General features: G+C 52.5%; 1 protein-coding gene across 1 annotated transcript in view; it reads left to right on the top strand.

Moving 5' to 3' along the window:
• LONP1 (lon peptidase 1, mitochondrial) overlaps positions 1-20,514 on the top strand; it is a 68,574-nt gene that overhangs the window by 33,761 nt on the left and 14,299 nt on the right. Inside the window, exon 13 of the mRNA XM_086947254.1 lies at positions 12,684-12,800. Coding sequence (XP_086803380.1) covers positions 12,684-12,800 — 117 coding nt within the window. The remainder of the gene's footprint in view (positions 1-12,683; positions 12,801-20,514) is intronic.

The following is a 20,514-nucleotide window of genomic DNA, read 5'->3' on the forward strand; positions in this document are numbered from 1 at the left end:
GCTTAAGAGGAAATCCCTGTCAGTACGGCTGTACAAGTCCCTGCTCGGATCGATCTCATCCTGCATACCATTGATTCCACATTGCAGGCTGCGAATGCGTCCACTGCAAGAGCAGCTCGACAAGCAATAGTACCAGGCGGAAGGCTCTTTCGATACGGTAACACCAGCAATGAAAAGAGCATGTGGCTGGTGGTTGGTGAAAGACAACATCGCAAAAGGATTAACATTCACGCTTCCTCCGTCTCCCATGGTTCTCACCACGGATGCTTCATTAAAAGGCTGGGGAGCGGTGCTCCAGGAACTGCACATGAGCGGTCACTGGGATCCAGTTCAACGCAAGTGCCGCATTAACCTGTTAGAACTAAAAGCCATTCGATTAGCCTTGCAGGCTTTTCTGCCACGAATTCAGAATTGTTCAGTGGACGGACAACACAACGGCCATGCACTATATTAACAAGCAGGGCGGGACAAGATCCCAGATCCTCTCCAGAGAAGCTCAACTGATTTGGGATTGGGCGATTCTTCACAATATTGCTCTGACAGCAGAACACCTCACAGGTTCGCTCAATATAACAGCGGATGCGCTGAGTCGTCAGAAATCGATAAGTCACGAATGGGAGTTAGACCAAACCATTCTGGAGGAGGTGTTCTCGGTCTGGGGGACCCCGACCATAGACCTGTTTGCAACCTCGGAGAACACCAAATGCCGATTCTATGCAAGCAGGGATCACCATCTGGGGTCCTTGGGGAACGCGCTTTCGATTGCCTTGTTCGACGCATTCTTTTACCCTTTTCCTCCGATACCCCTAATCCCAAGGTTGATCAGGAAAGCCAAGGCGGAGACGTGCAGAATGATCTTGATTGCACCGGCATGGCCCAGACAGTTCTGGTACACAGAACTCCTCCTGCTTTCTCAGGACCATCCAATTCGCCTACAACTGGTTCCTTCTCTGTTGTCTAGGTCTCAGGGTCCAGTACTCCATCCGGACCCGAGCTCACTTCACTTGACAGCGTGGCTCCTCTGTACAGGGGATTCCAGAATCTGAACCTCACAGAGGAGTGTAGGGACATCTTGTCTCAAGCTCGAGCTCCAAGTATGAACAGAACTTATAGGGCAAAATGGAAAAGGTTCTGCTTCTGGTGTCGGAAACATCTTCACCCTTACACTTAAGCTCCGCATCAGATTTTGCCATATATCCTGTCGCTGGCTAAATCTGGGTTGGCTCACTCTTCTGTTAAAGTTCATCTGGCAGCCATCTCGAGGTTCAGACGGACGTCTTCAGGTCCTTCGCTTTGGCCGCTAGGATTGTCAAGCAGTTCTTGAAAGGCCTGTTCCGGATTTTTCCTCCAGTCCGTCCTCCTCCATCAGTCTGGCAACTTAATTTGGTCTTGGCTCAGCTAATGAGAGCACCGTTTGAACCCATTCACAAACGGACCTTAAATTCCTATCTTAGAAGCTAGCTCTTTTGTTGGCATTGACATCGGCCAGACGGATTAGCGAGCTCCAGGCACTGACAATCGTGGAGCCTTTCCTACAATTGAAGCGGGATGTCCTTCCTTTTTTTTTATTTTTTTTTTTTTCTTCTTAATATACCATAATTGGAATCTTGAAGGGAACTGGCCACCTCCTAGCAGTTGGTCATCCTGATCTGGCCCTGAAGTTTCCGACCAATGACAAGGTGATGAAGCTCAGTCCTCCAAGTTGCCACTGCTATCTCAATCGACTCCATTTCGCACCGTAGTTTGCGCCCTGTGCTACTTTGGAGATAGGGGAACCGACAGGGCCCAGGATAAATCATAGGAAAAAAAGACTGATCACCTGTTTTGCCAGGCCACTAGGCCCGCCCAGATTTTAACCAAACTTGTGGGGTTGCATGCCATGTCAGATGAACTTGTAAAAATAATATGTTTTAAACAATTTGAAAAGGTGGGGGGAATTGGATCCTTCCATGCTCTACATATTGAACGTCTTGCTAGGAGGATGACATAATAGATACATTTTGTAGAGGGATCCCTTATGTTATATTCAGAGACCAGTCCGGTAAAAATAGTTCTTGTAGTGATCTCCAACGGCAGTTGAAAAGCATCTTCCAAAAAGTCTTGAATATTGACCCAATAGTTTTTTATCTCCGGGCAGTCTACGAACATGTGAACGTCATCCGCTGCTGGGTATCTACATCTTGGGCAAAAGTGGTCTAAGTTAGAAAATTTTGCTAGTTTTTTAGGTGTTATATATGCCCTGTACATAGTATAGAGGTGGTTTCTTTTTAATGTAGCTGTTTCGACCACTGCCTGCAGGATGGTAAAAGAGTCAGACCACAGAACCTCAATATTTCCATCGTCCAAGTTTAAAACATTGCCCCAGAGTTTTTGTAGTTCTAGTTCTGTGACGTTCTCCGCGTCTAACATAGCTGTGTACCAGTACGAAATTTGTTTTTTCCATTTTACACTCCTAGCTATTAAATCAAATTTAGGATTAGATTAATTGAAGATCCATGATCAGGTGGACCACCATCCGGACAGCTGGTAATATTTGAATCTAGTGAGTGTTCCACCTGTCAAATTGGATAACATCTCCCAGCTTAAAAGCTTAGAGTCTTGCTGAAGGTCATCCCAATGTTCTAACCCAGCCATCCTCAGCGGCCGAGATAGACAATCTTCAAGACAAGCCGGTGTACTGGGTGAGTCCCAGATCGGTGCTTGTGCAGCATGATATGGAATATCAAGCCTTTTTCTAATGTATATCCAATTTCTTAGAGCTGCCCCCAGAGTCTTTAGTCTAACCTTTTTAAAAAACTTTGGGTCCCCGAACTTAAAAAGAAAGAATTCTTGTCCCTGTGGTATGTCTTGCAATAGTGCATTAAACAATATACATAGGGAAGATAAATCGTTTTTTTCAGCCATTAATCTGAAATTTTTAAAATGGAATGCATGGCAATAAACAAAAAGGTCTGGAAAGGCCAACCCTCCTGTTTTTAGGCTTCGCCTGAGTTTTTTCAAAGAAATTCTCGGAGATTTTGAATTCCAAATAAAGGATCCAAATTTCCCTTGTAGTTTTTTAATAGCTGGTGTGTTAGAGGATAAAGGAATGGAATTAAACAGAAACGTTACCTTTGAAAGACTGATCATTTTAATCAAATTTACTCTCCCAAAGATATTTAATGGGAGAGATGATCACCGTTGAAGGAGGGTACAGACATCTTTTGAGACTCTATCAAAGTTTATTTTGGCTATATCTTCAATTTTTTGTGCCAGATGTATCCCCAAGTATCTCATTCTAGTTTTGATCCCTCAGTTGCTAGTTCTTGGTTCCACTCCATAATCTCAGTTTTGTCTTTATTGATGGTATACCATGAGATATCTCCAAACGCCTCGGCTGAATCTATTAATCTAGGAAGTGCTTCCGCTGGATTTGAGGTGAACATAAGCAAGTCATCAGCATATAACTCATATTTTAATTCCAAATTAGAGATGTTAAAAGGCTTAATTACAGGGTCGGATCTGAGCACACAAATAAATGGCTCTATGTACAAATTAAACAACAGAGGCGATAACTGGCAGCCCTGCCTGGTTCCTCGTGCAATGGTTACCCAGTCAGTGAGGGATCCATTGACTAAGATCTTTACGCGTGGGGAACAGTAGAGAGACCTTATAGCTGTTATGAAATTGTTTGGGAGTCCAAAACTTGTCAACGCTTGGCACAGGTATGACCAATCTACTCAGTCGAAAGCCTTGCCGGCATCTACCGCTGCAAGGGTCAGGGGGAGCTTTTATCGATTGCAACATCAATCGCTGCAATTGCTTGGAATGTTAGCTCATTAAGTTGCCTTTCTGGGATGAAGCCCCTCTGATCGTGATGGACAATGGTTTTGATTATTTTGGCCAGTCTCGCTGCTAACACCCCTGCAAATATCTTGTAATCTGAGTTTAATAAAGAAATCGGTCTGTAGGACTCTATTTTTGATGGATCTTTATTTGGCTTTAGTATTAGGGTGACGGTGGCATCTGACCATGAATTTGGGGCCCTCTCTCCACTCGGAAGGATTTTATTAAACAATGCTGTTAAGACCGATACTATTTGCTCCAAAACCAAGCTGTATATCTCCACTGGAAGTCCATCCGGACCCGCTGCCTTTCCTTTAGCCATTTTACTGATCTGAGATCTTACTTCACATTCTCTGATATCAGAGGCAAGATAGATCTTATCACCCTCCGATAGATTAGGGAGCTGTATCTTACCCAACCATTCTTCCACCCTTTGTAAAGAGTGGCTGGTGTTGGCTTTATATAAACTCTGCATAAAAGATTTGGCCTCCTCCTTTATTAAATCCTCATCGTAGGTGATATCTCCTGTGGTTGGGAGAAATAGACTGTTAATCTGGTTTCTGATCTTATCTGCCCGAAATTGCCATGCTAGGAGACGGCCACATTTCTCCCCATATGAAAAATGTTGGAGCTTGCTAGCATCCCATCTTTCTTTTAGGGCTGTATCAAGGCTTGCTTGATATGCTGCCCGCAAGCCATCAAGCTCTTTTTGTAGGCGAGATTTAATGTTTGAGTGGTCGGCTGACACTCTCTGAAGCTCCTGTTCTTTTAATTTTAGCTTCAGGAGACCCTCTTCCTGTTTCCTCCTATTAAGTTTATTTCTTTTGATCATCATGGCACTCAAAGAGCCTCTAATAAAAGCTTTATATGTCTCCCATATCACCTGCTTGCTAGTTGAGCCATTATTGAGCCTAACAAAATCCTCGGTCTGTTTCGCTAAAACTAGCTCAACCTCCTCTTGTGATAACAAGGCCCTATCCAATGTCCATCTCCTCTGTTGTTCCTTCTGCTTAAAATGAACTATAAGCTCAACAGTCGAGTGGTCTGACGATGTGTGCAGTAATATAAGAGATAGACTCCACTGCAGAAAAGAAAAATTAATCTAGAAGAAGTCGTCGATTCTGGAGTGGTGTCCATGTCTTCTACTATAGAAGGAATAATCTCTTTTTGTATCGTTTTTAACTCTCCAAACGTCTAAAAGATTAAAATCCTTCATAATATTCTTAAGCTTCGTCCGTTATTTTTGCGGGGGTGCGAATTTAACCCTGGATGTGCGGTCCATTTTTTCATAAAAAATCTTGTTAAAATCACCCCCTAGTATGACGGGTCCAGCAAAATCCATCATACTGGCTTTTAACTTCATTAGGGCCCTCGGAACATCTTGATTTGGCCCATAGTAGGCTGCACATGTGAAAGGGGTATTACTCCATGATAGTGATGCCACCTGCCACCTCCCGGTCTGATCAGTCTCATACTTTCCCAACCTAATCCCAACATTTGCCCTAATCAATATTGCCACTCCTCTTGTACTTCCACTTTGGTTTGAACAGATGGTATCTTGGACCCACCTACATTTTCCAAACGCTGCCTTACACTCTCTCATCAAGCGGGATGTCCTGATCCTACGGACAAATCCAAAGTTCATCCCGAAGGTTCCGTCTGAATTCCATCTGAATGAACCATTGATTTTGAAGTCTTTTTTTCCCGCGACCTACTACTCCAGCAGAGAGGTCCTTACATTCTTTAGACGTTCAGAGGTGTCTAAAGTTCTATTTGGAGCACACAAAACCTTTTAGGATATCCTCACAACTGTTCGTCTCCTACAGTGCCCCGCGGAAAGGATTTCTGCTATCCAAACACAGCATTTCTCGCTGGATCCCCAGTGCTATTCAGTTCTGCCATCAAGAACCGGGCAAACCGCTCGAAAGAGGAGTCCGTGCACATTCCATAAGTTCAGTGGCATCGTCAGTGGCTCTATTTTCAGGAGTCCCTATCAAGGACATCTGCAGGGCAGCGACGTGGAGCAGTACGCATACCTTCACGAAACACTACTGCCTGGATTCTTCTACGAAGAATGATGCAGCTGTTGGACAGGCAGTCCTGAGGAATCTTTTTCAATGAGAGGTGAGCTTTCCCTACAATCCCTCCTTCCTGTGTTGCACATTTTGTATCACTTTTGATAGTCCTTGCTAATGTAACAAGTATATATAGATTTGGTTTTCCAATGTGAGTATCTATGTGGCAAGGTGGTGATATTCTTATAACAAAATGTGCTATCTGAAAGAAACAGGTTAGTATTAGATTCCTTACCTTAGAATATCCCCAGGCGTCAGTCTGGATCCGGAAACTTTTGCGTAGCAGTACCCCTGCGCGTCGTTAGGCGTCGTCTGCAGGCGTCCCCTGCGGCTCCGCGTCCGTCGGCATCGTGCGCCGTGATGACGTCGCTGGAGTATATAGACGCCGCCTCCGCGCGCTGACGTCAGTTCTTCTTTTTTTCCGCGCCAGTTAGCGCATATCCGAGAAGTGCAGTACTCCGGTCTTTTGACCCAGTTTTTTGATCTTTGATCTTTTTGACTCTTCTTACGGTGCCGGTAGGATGCCCGGTTTTAAGAACTGTGATGACTGTGACCGTACGATGTCGGTCACGGACCATCACCGACTCTGCCTCCGGTGCCTGGGCCCCGACCACGACGTGGACGCCTGCGTCGATTGCCGGGCCTTGACGAATAAAGCTAGACGGGAGCGGTCCCGCAAGCTGCTCGATTTCCGGGTGTCGCCCCGTGTCGAGAGCGGTCCCGGTCCGGCCGGAGGTCGAGGGAGCGGTCGCGGAGCCGTCACGAGCGCTCCGGAAGTCGTCACCATTCCTCTGGTTCCTCAGGTAGGAAGCACAAGAAGTCGGGGCGTCGTCATCGTACCCCCGACTCTCGCACGATGTGGCCGGGGGTTCGGGTGGCCCGGCTCCGCGTGAGTCGCCGACGCGGCCTGCTCCATACCCTGCGGTCCCTGGGCAAGGCGCGTCGCCCGAGGAGATAGAGGCATTCCTCATGGCCATGAGGGCTCTGTCTCCTCCGACGGGTTCTGCGGCGCCTTCGGGCCCTGTGGTCCCGTCCGGGGGCCCTAGCGGTTCGGGTGCTCCGGCCCCGGCGCCGCCGACGGCTCCGGCCCCGGCGCCGCAGGGGCCCTCAGGGTCGACGCCGGCTGGTCAACCGGCCTCTCTGGCGCCGATTCCATCGGGGCAACCCCTGGCGCTGCCCCCACGCGGCGCCGGCTCCGGACGGTGCTCCGGGCGGCGCAGCCCCCATTCCCTCTCCGACTCCGGACGCGGAGTCGAACCGGCGTCGTCCGACGCCGAGTCCGTCGCCGATGGGGCCTGTGAACCCCGAGGAACCGGTCTACATTGTTTATTCCGAATATGGGGAAGATGTAGATTACGGAGAGGAGTGTGAGGGGTCTGAGGACCCTCTGACCCGCGAGTGTCAGTATGACGTGGACTGGACGGGTGACTTGGGTGACGCCAGTGGTCTGGATACCTCCCCCAACCCTGGCTTTGTCTCGCCTCCTACCGTGGCTTCGGAGGAGGGGGCAGCTTACTCAGTGGTGTTGATGAGGGCTGCCAAGGCCCTAAACCTTGTGCTCCCCGTCGCGGCCGTGAGGACTAACATCCTCACTGAGGTCCTCAAACCGCAGTCATGCCCACAGGAGCCACTGCTGCTGTTCAATGAGGCCTTAACTGACGTTCTTTTGGGCACGTGGTCCAGGCCCGCTTCAGGTTCGCCTGTTGATAGGAACGTGGCCAGACGCCACCGTCCGTGTTCGGACGACCCCAAGTTTCTGTCCACCCATCCCACCCCTGAGAGTCTGGTGATCCAGGCCTCCACTTCCCAAACCGCATTCCCGTCGGCCCCGCCCGACAGGGAATCAAAGAGGTACGACCAGTATGGCAAAAAGGTCTTCTCGTCCCTGAGTCTGGGACTGCGGTCTTGCAACACCGCGTGCCTCTTGGGGCCGCTACTCCCACTCTCTGTGGGATAGGGTCGCGGACCTGCTGCCTGAATGCCCGCCGGAGGTACGGGCTAAGCTCGGCAAGGCTATGATTGAAGGCCGGGACGCAGCAAGATACTCCATCAGGTGTGGTCTTGATACGACCGACTCGCTGGGCAGAGCGATGTCCACGACGGTGGCGATTCGTCGCCACGCCTGGCTGAGATCCGCCAACTTCTCGGCAGATGTCCAGAGTGCATTAATGGACATGCCGTTTGATGGCAGTCGCCTGTTTGGCGACAAAGCGGACCACGCGCTGGAGCGCTTTAAGGACTCCAGGGTCACGGCCAAGTCCTTGGGTCTCTCGACCCAGCGCCAGCAAACGGGTTCGTTTCGCTCCTTTCGTGGCCAAGGAAGGGGCGGTCCCACACGTGCTGCCAGCCACGCGCCGCAACAGACTTATCAACGCGGTGGCGGCCGTGGAAACCGCCGTGGTGGCGGTCGGGGACAACAGCGAGATCAGGCCACACCTCCCCCTGCAGCATCTACCTCTAAATCCTCCTAATCCGTGCTTTCAGGCCCATGTGACGCCGGTGGGGGGCAGGGTTCGCCATCACCTCTCCCACTGGCGCACAATAACATCGGACAGGTGGGTGCTGCAGCTCGTCCGAAGGGGCTACTCCCTCCCCTTCGAGACCACTCCTCCAGCCATGCCACCGCAGAACCACCGTGTGTCGGGGGACCACTTGGCACTTCTGAGGGAGGAAGTTACGGTCCTCTTGGCCAAGGGGGCCATCGAGCGCGTTCCTGGGCCAGAAGTAAGACGTGGTTGCTATTCCCACTACTTTCTGATACCCAAGAAGGACAAAGGGGGCCTACGTCCTATCTTGGACCTAAGGAACGTCAACGGCTTCCTCCGGAAGGAGAAGTTCAAGATGTTGACATTAGCTCAGGTCTTGGCTGCTCTAGACCCGCAAGACTGGATGGTAGCGTTGGACTTGCAGGATGCCTATTTTCACATCCCCGTCCCGCCGGCCCACCGGCGTTACCTGCGGTTCACGGTAGGCCAAGAGCACTTTCAGTTTATCGTGCTCCCCTTCGGCCTTACCAGCGCCCCACGGGTGTTCACCAAGGTGATGGCGGTGGTCGCAGCCCATCTGCGCAGATTGGGGGTCTCAGTCTTCCCCTATCTAGACGACTGGTTGTTGAAGGCGGGCTCGCCTCAGACAGTCGTCCACCACCTTCAGATGACGGCAGACCTCCTGCACGAGCTGGGGTTCTCCATCAATGTGCCGAAATCACACCTGTATCCCTCTCAAAAGCTCCTTTTCATCGGAGCGGTTCTCGACTCGGCGCAGTTTCGGGTCTATCCTCCGGAACAGGCTTTGATTCCCATCTTTCAGCCGTTATCCCGGGTTTCGGTCAGGTTGACGCTGCGGCTGATGGCTTCCTGCATCCTTCTGGTGCATCACGCCCGGTGGCGGATGCGGGCTCTGCAGTGGGACCTGAAGTTTCAGTGGGCCCAGCATCAGGGCAACCTGTCCGACCATGTCTTGATCTCAGAGGGCACTGCAAGACAGCTGCAGTGGTGGCTTACAGACCACGATTGGGTCAGAGGCAGATCCCTCTCCATTCCCCAACCGGAGCACGTTGTTGTGACGGATGCGTCCCTCCAGGGCTGGGGAGGCCACGTGGGAGAGGCAGAGATCAGAGGCATCTGGTCTCCGGCGCAGTCCCAGCTCCATATAAACCTGTTGGAGCTCCGGGCGATTCGTTTGGCACTGAAAGCATTCCTCCCCTTTGTCAACGGGAGTGTGGTGCAGGTGTTCACGGACAACACCACCGCCATGTGGTACTGCAACAAGCAGGGCGGGGTGGGGTCGTGGACCCTTTGCCAGGAGGCTCTGCGCCTCTGGCAATGGCTGGAACGTCAGGGCGTGACTCTGACGGTTCAACACCAGGGCGGACGAACTCAGCCGTCGGTGCTCGATGGATCACGAATGGCGTCTGAACTCGGACGTGGCGCAAGGCCTCTTTCGGCAATGGGGAGAGCCTTGGTTAGATCTATTCGCCACAGAAGAGAACGCGCAATGTCATCAGTTCTGCGCGTTGGAGTTTCCAAGACAGCACTCGCACGGCGACGCCTTTCGGCGCGAGTGGAGTTGCGGCCTGTTATATGCCTTTCCGCCTATACCACTTCTGCCCAGAGTGCTGAAGAAGATCAGGCGCGACCGGGCCTAAGTCATCCTTGTGGCTCCGGACTGGGCTCGAAGGTACTGGTATCCCGAGCTACTCAGCATGTCAGTCGGTCCCCCGATCCGCCTGCCCCTTCAGGAGGACCTTCTGTCGCAGCAGCAGGGGACGGTCCTCCGCCCGAACCTGTCCAGCCTCCACCCCCATGCGTGGAGATTGAGCGGCGACAGTTGAGGCCATTTGACTTGCCTCCTGAAGTCTGTGATGTGATTCTGGCTGCCAGGCGTTCCTCCACGAAATCGGTATACGCCTGTCGGTGGAACAAGTTTGTGGCATGGTGCACAGCAAAGGCTGTGGATCCTCTCTCTGCCCCTCTTTCTGAGGTTCTTCTCTTCCTTCTTTCTCTTGCCCAGCAGGGCTCTGCTCTGGGCACTATCAAGGGCTACCTTTCTGCCCTCTCGGCCTTTCTGAGGCTGCCTGATCAACCTTCTTTGTTCAAGTCCCCCATTGTAACAAGATTCTTGAAGGGCATCACACACATGCATCCACCTGTTCCGTTTGTGATGCCTCAGTGGGACTTGAACCTGGTTCTAACCTTCTTGATGTGTGCTCCCTTTGAGCCACTTCATTCCTGTCCTCTCCGTCTCCTGACTTTAAAGACGGCTTTCCTGGTTGCCATCATCTCTGCCAGGAGAGTGAGTGAGCTCCAGGCTCTTTCTGTCAAACCTCCTTTCATGTCCATTCATCCAGACAAGGTGGTTCTGAGAACTAGACCTTCTTTCCTGCCCAAAGTCGTCTCTGCTTTTCACATCGGGCAGTCCATCACCCTCCCTTTCTTCTTCCCGCCTCCGCATCCTTCAAAGGATGAAGAGCGGCTCCATCGTCTGGACCCAAAACGTGCGCTTTCATTTTATATGGATCGCACACGCCAGTTCCGGGTGGATGACCAACTGTTTGTTGGCTACGTGGGTGCGAAGAAGGGACGGGCGGTACATAAACGGACCATCTCTCGGTGGGTCGTTCTGTGCATCAAAGCGTGCTACTCTTTGTCTCGGAAGGAGCCTCCTGTTGGGCTGAGGGCCCATTCCACTCGGGCCACGGCGGCTACTACTGCCCTGGGCCGGGGAGTGCCCTTGCAGGACATTTGCCAGGCGGCTACGTGGGCCTCGCTGTACACCTTTGCGAGGCACTACTGCCTGGACAGTCAAGTCCGGAGGGATGGCTTCTTTGGCCTTTCGGTCCTCCAGGACTTTCTGGTGTAGGATTGTATTGGTTCGCAGACCCACCACCGGGGTTGGTATTGTTGGGGTATCTATTCTAAGGTAAGGAATCTAATACTAACCTGTTTCTTTCAGATGAACAAGTTACTTACCTTCGGTAACGATATATCTGTAAGAAACAGTAGTTAGTATTAGATTCCTTACCGCCCCACCCATCCTCCCCGTTCTGCGAACTGATACCTAGGGTTAAGGACATCCCTTTCAGGGCCCTAGTTTCAAATGGCACCAGTGTTGGTTCTCACATGGCTCTGCGTGTTCTGGCGCGGAAAAGCTGTGTGCAAAGAACTGACGTCAGCGCGCCGAGGCGACGTCTATATACTCCAGCGACGTCATCACGGCGCACGACGCCGACGACTGACGCGGAGCCGCAGGGGACGCCTGCAGGCGACGCCTACCGACGCGCAGGGGTACTGCTACGCAAAAGTTTCCGGATTCAGACTGACGCCTGGGGATATTCTAAGGTAAGGAATCTAATACTAACTACTGTTTCTTACAGATATATCGTTACCGAAGGTAAGTAACTTGTTCTTTAGGGCTTACTGCTAGCTCCTCTGATACAAAGCATGGGAATCTATGAAAGTTCCAACACTGGGGCAAGAAAAAAAAGTTACTTACTTGTAACTTTGGTTCCCCATTATTGGTAACTTTCATAGATTCCCATGTGCCCACCCTCCTCCCCTGGGAAAGCTCGGCCTTTTTACTGAGATAGTGGCTGTTGCACAACGGCTACGAAAATCTGAGGCTCTGAGGCTCTCTCAGGAGGGTTCTAAGGGGTGATGCTGTTCTGTTACAGAGTTTTTGGTCTCTTTTACAAAAAGAGGTGGACAAGCTACAACAAAATGAGATGAGGCCTAGGCCTAGTTTTCTCTTTTGTACTTACTGCTATGGTATTTTCTATTTACCGAGGCTCCCATTCCGACGACGGGGGAATGATACAAAGCATGGGGCTCTATGAAAGTTACCAATACTGGGGAACCAAAATTACAGGTAAGTAACTTGTTTTCTTCTAGCAAGCACAAGCTCAGAGATTTATTTCCAACAGCCTCCGTCTCCTGCGTTTAGACCCAATCTCCTCTTTCCTGCCCAAGCTGGGCATGATTGAAAACAGAAGAACTGATAGCCTGTGCCTAGGAGCTGAAATGCTGGATGTTCCTCTCCTTTGTACAGCCCTATCAATCTTCCCTTCGCTGCTCTTATGTGAACCTGTCTCTTTGTGTCTGTGCTAGCCAATTCTCCCTCCTGGTATCAACCTACACATGTTGATTCACACCGTGCCAGTGACTGCTAAAAGATCCTACATGACTTACATTAATGCAGTCTTTTCTCCACTGAGACTGATGTGCGTTCATGTTAGTCATCTCTGTTTTGAAGGTCTTTCCAACGCCATTGATTTGTTTTCTTCAGGTGCTTTTCATTTGTACTGCGAACATGACGGATACCATCCCGGAGCCTCTGAGGGATAGGATGGAGATGATCAACATATCTGGATACGTAGCGCAAGAGAAGCTGGCCATTGCTGAGGTACCAACAGTTTATTCCTTTTATTTATACTATCCACGCTGGCAGAGATAGGGTACCTGCAACAGAGAACCAAACCATAGCACAAGTTTACTACAACTACCAACACGGCGTAGAACAGAATGTATGTAAACTGCTGCATGCATCTGCTTCATATGCTAAGTTCTGTCAGATTAATCTGAGACAGGTTGCTTGTTCAAAGGTGTCAGGCTAAATTTCTGTGCTCTTCAAGACCACCAAAAATTGGGACAGTCTTTGTGACCTATTCCTTGGACACACAGGACCTGTATACTACTGTGAGCTCCCTTAATTGCTCGTAGCCTTTAAGTTTCCGGGGGTACCACAGGCTAACTCTTGGTTGCTGGTGTGAGGTACACTGACTCAATCTTTTTTTTAAAGATATAAGGCTTTTTAGTGTTGTTTTTAAAAGATACTACTCCATATATAATAAGGTGTATGGCTTTAAGATGACTTCTTCATAACACTGGGAACTCATAATGCGAAGCAAGTCTGGTATGAAAACAGTTAAATGTGGGGAACCTGGTGCCGAGCAGATTGTCTGACCATGGAAGTATAGTCTTCTGAGTGCACAAGCATGTTACTGTCACAGGTGCCCATTTCAAAAGCAGCAGAGGTAGTCACAAGGTCCTTGGCGAGAAGAAAAGGAGACCCTGTGTCTGCACTGCACAGTTCTGCAGCAGTCTGCATAGGCTTCAGGGTATTGGGCAACCTTATTATTCATGAATGCAGTCTCTGTAACTTGTGCTGTTGATGTCTAATTCCAGTGGGAATGTGGATCCAGAGTTCTGTTTTCCAATGTTGCTCTGGCCACCAAGACAACTGCTTGCACTCTGGTGGGACATGTCACATTTGTTTGGCAGGGTGAAGGAGATCATGGCTAGTGGCAGTTTGCTAGTTTGGGCTAACTCATGTTGGCCTCATTCATACTCTGGTTGTAGGATCTTACAACAGTGACTCACTACCAACAAGGGCCTGCCTTAGAGTCATAAATGCACGCCATTCAAGACACCGCTTCTTTGTGTCAGACTTGACAGTGATATGGCGCCTCCTGTCTTGATCCAACTTAGCAGAGCTTTGATACAGCGCCTCCTGTCTTGGTCCAGTTTGGCGGAGCTCTGCATGCTGCTGAGGCATAACTAAATCTGTTCCTCTGGCATGCATGGCAAGTTCTCAGCACTTTAAGCAGTCTACAGCAGCACAGATCTTCTGCTCAGTCTTGCGGGAATTGTCTTTTAGCTTCAGAGGCAAACTGCCAAGGATTTCTGTCTTTGGCCCTCACCTTCCTCTCCAAGCATATTTAGCAATGTGAGCTGCATATGCTTGAGAGTTCGCTTTAAATCTAGGACTGGGGCATTTTACCAAAATTCTACTGTCTGATGACATTCCAAGTTAGTCTCAACTTTTGGGGAAACCAACCGGGTGAAAGTACATTTTCCTTTCAATACCATATATTACTTTTAGTGCCATATATTAGTCACAATTAGTTTCAGGTGAGTGGTCTCTCCCCATTTTTGTCTTGCTTCCTGACAACTCTTCTTCCGCAGCTTAAATCATCGGTTTGATGGATGGGCAGGATGCCCAGGGCATGAATGGCTATGAAGGAAGGTTGGTCTGGCATTTCAAACACAGTTCAGTCCCAGCCGACAAGTCATTTCAAACAGCAGTGACTGGTGTCAGCCATGTTTCTTTTTTTTTGTTGCTGACATTTACTCTATTTTTGTTTAACGCTTGGATTTTTTTAAAGATACAAGACAAGCATCACACAAAAAACATCTCTTTGCAGAGTTAAACAATGGCAGTCTGGTGCCCTCAGAATCATGAAAAATGTTACTGCCCAATAATCAGTACCCAGCAAACTATGTTCCCTACAATTGTTGTCTGTGGTGGTGATAAGTGTGAGAGTTGCTTCTATTGTGATGGCCCTGGAGGAGGAGGAGAAGCTATGTATCACACCAATTAAAATCTGATACCACAGGACTTAAGCACTAATTCCAGTCTGCCACTGGCTCATTCAAGGATCTCATATGTTTTAACTATGGAGAAGCTTACTATAGTTGGGGGCGTGGCTTGGACGCCGATCGGGATGGCGGCGTGAGCTCGCAGCTCCGCGCGGAATCCCGCTAATTCTCCTGTTTTTCGGGACCCTAGGCGACCCGGAGACGACGCTCCTGCCCTCTGAAGTGTAAGGGGACAGCCGGGCGTACTCGGGGAGTCGCTGGGGGACTGCTGGCCCCGAAGAGATCGAGAGAAGAGGCGGCCGAGGTGTAACCCAGGGTGTGAAGAAAATGGCGGCGAGGAGGTCGGACGGTCCCGAACTTCAGCCCTGAGTCCGGTTGTCGCTAAGTAGCAAGGGACCCTGCACCCGGCTGCCCGGCACACTAGGATTGGCGGCGCGATGTCCTGAGACCAGGGGACGCTGACCCGACTCACCCAGAAGATCGGGGGCCCTTGCTGGCCGCCGCCCTAAGACCCATCCTTCCCCCCGCAGGCCAAAGAGGGGGGACGGAACGGAGCTCGTCCGCCTGGCCATTGTTCCTGAGAACGTCGGCGGGTACATAGCACTGCCCGGTGCCCGGTGGCAGGCACGGACCCACGGGTGTACCCGCAGTACGGGTGGCCGGACTTGTGACGCAGCGCCCTGACATGGCGGCGATCGGAGGGCCGATGCCCGGGAGCCGCGAGGGGGATTCGGCGACATCGACTCGGCTGAGTGAGAGTCCCTCCCCGGAGCTTGATCAGGAACAGCGGCTGAACCGGCGTTTGGATGCCATCCTTGAGGCGATTACCTCCACTAAGGAGGCATTGCACAATGACATTGCCCAAGTGGCCACGGGCCTGGGGCTGCTACGCGCGGATCACGCGAAGCTGGCGGATAGGGTCAAGGATCATGACCAACTGTTGCTGGACCTGAAGCCATCGGTGGTGACCGCGGAGCACAGGATCACGGACATTTTGGCCCGACTGGACACACTGGAGCGGAGGATGCCGAAGGCCGCAATAGGCGGAACAACGTGCGGGTCGTAGGCCTGCCGGAACGGATTGAGGGGGAGGATGCGGTGGCCTACATGGAGACCTGGTTCCGCACTGTGGTGGCGCCGGAGGGGCTTACTCCATTTTTCACTCTGGAGCGAGCTCACCGGGTGCCCGCTCGCCCGCCGGGACTTGGCCGCCCCCCCCGACCGATGGTGGTGCGGCTCCTCCACTACAAGGACCGTGATCTCCTCATCCAGCGGGCCAGGATGTCGGGCCCTTATGAGGTGGAGAACAGCAAGGTAACGATCTTTCCGGATTATACGCAGGCGGTCCAGAAGGACAGGGCATCGTTCCTTGCTGTGAAGAAGGAGCTCAGGGAGGAAGGCATCCAGTACTCCTTGCTCTACCCGGCCAAACTGCGGATTATCATGGATGGCACCACGCACTTTTTCCAGTCTCCGAACGAAGTCTGGCAATGGCTTGAGTCGTATAGAGCGGGGACGGACAGATCACACCAAAGCCGGCGAGACCAACCCAAGCAGCCCCAGGTACGGCAGTCACAACGCATCAGATCCCGCAACAGGCGCCAGCGGGAGAAACGGGAGGCTCAAATGGCGGCGGAGAAGAGGGATGCACTTGCAGCGACGGCGGCCATTACAGGGTCGCAACAGAACAGTGAACGGGCCGAAACGGACTCGGGAGGGGAAGGCAGCAGAACAGGAGAGGAACTTTCGGAGGCGGAGAGCCAGAAGGGGCCGATAGTAACCCCACAGACTTCGGATGTTATTTTCTGCGGCTGAGATAGAACTGGGACTAGATCGGGACTTCATGGTAGGGTGATATCCTGTTGACGGGGGGCGGGTTGCCGGGAGGGGGAGCTGTGTGTTTGGAGGGGATGAAGTGCGGGACGCGGGCTCCGCAAGCTGGGGTCGGCGGCGACTCACCCCCCCCTAGGCCCTTAAGGTCGACTGTGGTGGAGACCACAGGGTAAGTGTGTGAGAAGTTGGTTCAAGGTTTGGATGGGGGCGGCCATTGGGTTCGTGTGCTCTGTCCTGGGGAGTGGGGTTTGGGTAATGTTTCAGTTTTGGGACTGTTTGGGGGGGGGCAACTGCATTGGGAGGGCCGTGGATCGTGGTTATTTGATTCGGATTGTACGGAGTTGGAATGGGGACATTACCTAACTTGAAATGCCTAACGTGGAATGTCCGGGGGCTGCGGACTATGGTGAAACGTCACAAAGTACATGCATACCTGGTACGCAGGGGGGTTCAGATTGCTATGCTCCAGGAGACTCATCTCACCAAAAAAGAGTGCGCTGCCTTGCAGAAAAGATGGCGGGGCCAGGTCTTTGGCACCACTTACTCGGCGTATGCCAGGGGGGTATTGATCTGGGTGAGGGCGGGGATACCCTTTCAAGTGCTGAATCAAGTAGTAGATCCGGATGGCAGGTTTGTAGCGGTGGAGGGGAGATTATATGGACGGGATGTGGTTCTCTGTTGTGTTTATGCACCGAACACTGACCAAGGCCGATACTTCGATAGCCTCTCGGGGTCCTTGGCCTCTTTCCTGGCGGGTCCGATAGTGCTAGGGGGGGACTTCAACTCGATTACAGATGTTGCTCTGGATAGGTCCCATCCCCCCCTGGTAGACTCTCCTGTGCGCAGGCTGGCCGCGCACAGGAAGGACTGGCAAGAAAGATGGGGGTTGCTGGATGTCTGGAGGGAGGGGCACAGGGGAACCAGGGATTATTCCTTTTATTCCGCTCTCCATGATCTACATGTCAGGATCGACTCGGTGCTTTGCGGGGGATCCCTAGCCCCATTGATTACCCATGCGGAGTACCTGGCTAGGACTATATCCGATCATAACCCCCTATTGGTGCATATCCAGTGGCAGAGGGAGCGCTCAGTGATACCAACATGGCGGCTTCGCCCGGAGACGCTAGAGGATTCTGTGTTTGCCGATGCGGTCCGGCAGGGCATTGATAGTTATTTCGGTGTGAATGAAGGCACGGCTGCGAGTAGATCTACTGAATGGGATGCAATGAAAGTGGTGGTGAGAGGGGTGTGTTTGGGCAGGTTCTCGAATGCTCGTACGACTGTGCTGAATGACCTAATGAAAGCGGAGGAAACTTTGAGGGACTTGGAGCGCCGCAGGCCAGCTAGGCCAGGCCTACAGGCCCAGTTGTTGGAGGCGAAGGAAGTGGTAGCCGCAGAGACGGAACGGTTGAGATGTTATGACTATAGGCAGTACATTATCAGGGCACACGCGGAGAGGGACAAGGTGGGTACCCTCTTGGCCAGATTAGCTAACCCGGAACTTAGGGGCTGCCCGATTCTCAGCGTTAATAATGCGCAGGGAGAGATGGTGTACTCCCAGGCGGCTGTATTGGACCGCTTCAGGGGATACTATGAGGAACTGTACCGGAGCCAGCTGGGAGTGGGGGTTCAGGACATCGCGGAGTACTTGGGGGAGAGGCCGCTCCCGGTCCTGGACGAGGAGGACGCGAGGGAACTGGGTAGCCCGATCACGCTTACGGAAATTCGGGTGGCCATCAAACATATGGCCCGTAACAAGACGCCCGGGGTGGACGGACTGCCCATCGAGTTCTATCAACACTATGTGGACAACCTGGCGCCCAGGCTGCTGGTGGTGTATACGGAAGCCTTCGAGAAGGGGGCATTGCCTGGGTCCATGCGGGAGGCCTTGATAGTACCGCTCCTCAAGCCTGGCCGGGATGCCGAGGACGTGAGGTCTTATCGCCCGCTGTCCATGCTGACGGTGGACTATAAAATCCTGAGTCGCATCCTAGCCACCAGATTGGCCCCGCATATGACGGGCCTGGTGCACAGGGACCAGGCCGGGTTTATACCCACGAGGAGCACGGCGATGAATATCCGCCGCCTGGTGGGAATAATGGACGCCATCTTGGATGGGGAGGGAGTGCCGGCGGTTCTGTCTGTGGACATCGAGAAGGCCTTCGATAGCTTGGAATGGCCTTTCCTGGATGGGGTGCTGGAGAGATTTGGCATGGGTGACGGGTTTCGAAGGTGGACGAGGGTCTTATATACCTCGGCGACGGCGAGAGTACGATTGGGCGGCCTGGTGTCTGAGGCGTACCCGGTGGGCAGGGGAACACGACAGGGGTGCTCCCTCTCCCCTCTGTTGTTTGCCCTGGCGATGGAACCCTTGGCGGTCCATGCGAGGTCAGGCGACCGATACGCGGGGATAGTGAGTGATGGGCAATGGCATTATATATCGCTCTATGCGGATGACTTGCTCCTGTACCTAGCTGACACCTCGGGGGCATTGGTTGGAGCGATGGATCTGCTGTCTGAGTTCGGCCGGCTGTCGGGCCTTAAGGTCAATCGGGCGAAGACTTGCGTGTTTCCGCTGAGAGCGGGATCGCCAGCCCCTAGCAGTGATTTGGGTTTGGTATGGGAACCCTCTTGCATCACCTACTTGGGCGTCCGCATTTACCACTCGGCCGCGGACCTTTTGGAGGGTAACATTGGCCGCTGTATCCGGGCGCTGCAGGGCAGCTTGACTTTCTGGTCGACCCTCCCGCTGACAGTCCTGGGCAGGATAGCACTGTTGAAAATGGTGGCGCTCCCCCGCTTCCTATATTATTTCCGGACGCTGCCTGTCTGGATACCCCAGGGGGTATTCAAGGAACTGCGGTCAATGATAACTGGCTTTCTATGGGGGCATGGCCGCCGCAGAATAGCCCTGAGCACGCTACTTCGCCCCAAGCTGGAAGGGGGCATGGCCGTGCCCGACCTGGAGCTGTATTATCTAGCGGCGCAGTTGCAGGTCCTCACGCAGAATGTAGCCAGGGTGTTCCGGGGACCGGAGGAGGACCGGGATCGGGGTATACAGCGCCACGTGCTGTCCTACATCATCATGCAGCAGCGGCTCGAGCTACGGGCCCTCACCATGGAAGAGCGGACGCTCCGGCTGTGCTGGCAGAGGAGCCTTCGGAGAGCGAGGGCATCGCGGCCTTATGCCCCGGAGATCTCGATCGGGATGTTGACGGCATTGCCGCACGGAGGAGATTGGTCCCCGTTGTTGGATTGGGAGGAGGCGGGGTTGCAGGTGGTGGGCGACTTGTACGTAGATGGGGCTTTGGCGCCGTTCGAAGTGCTCCGGGACCAGTTCGGACTGCCTGAGGGGGGTTTCCTCCTACATGCGGCAGTTGTGGCTGCCGTACAAAAGCACTGGAAAGAGGGGCTCTTGGAGCCCGCGACGACTATGGCGTGCCAATATGTAGTAATGGCGGCTGGTACATTCAAAGCTGTGACGTGCCTCCATAATAGGATGCTGAACGAAGGGCTGGAACCACTCCACGGGCTCAAAGCTAAATGGGAGGTGAGCGTTGGCCGGCCCATACCGGATACGGCATGGGGCCATATCCTGCGACGCACGTGGAAGGGCACTAGGAACGCGCGCTTTCAGCAGGTCCATTTCTATGTGCTCCATAGGGCCTATTTAACTCCTGAGAAACTACAGCGGTACTTTCGGGTGCCGGATGCCTGTTGCCCCCGGTGTTCGTCCCTAGGGGCGGACATGGACCACTTGTTTTGGGGGTGTCCACAACTGGGGACCTATTGGGCGGAGGTAGGGGAGCTCCTGAATGAAGTGACTGACAGGGAGGTAGAATTCGACATGGCGGCGTGCCTACTGCTCTGGTTCCCGCATACTAAGCACACCAAGGTGACAAGTA

Source organism: Lissotriton vulgaris, chromosome 12 (genome assembly GCF_964263255.1).
Source record: "Lissotriton vulgaris chromosome 12, aLisVul1.2, whole genome shotgun sequence".
NCBI classification, from domain to species: domain Eukaryota; kingdom Metazoa; phylum Chordata; class Amphibia; order Caudata; family Salamandridae; genus Lissotriton; species Lissotriton vulgaris.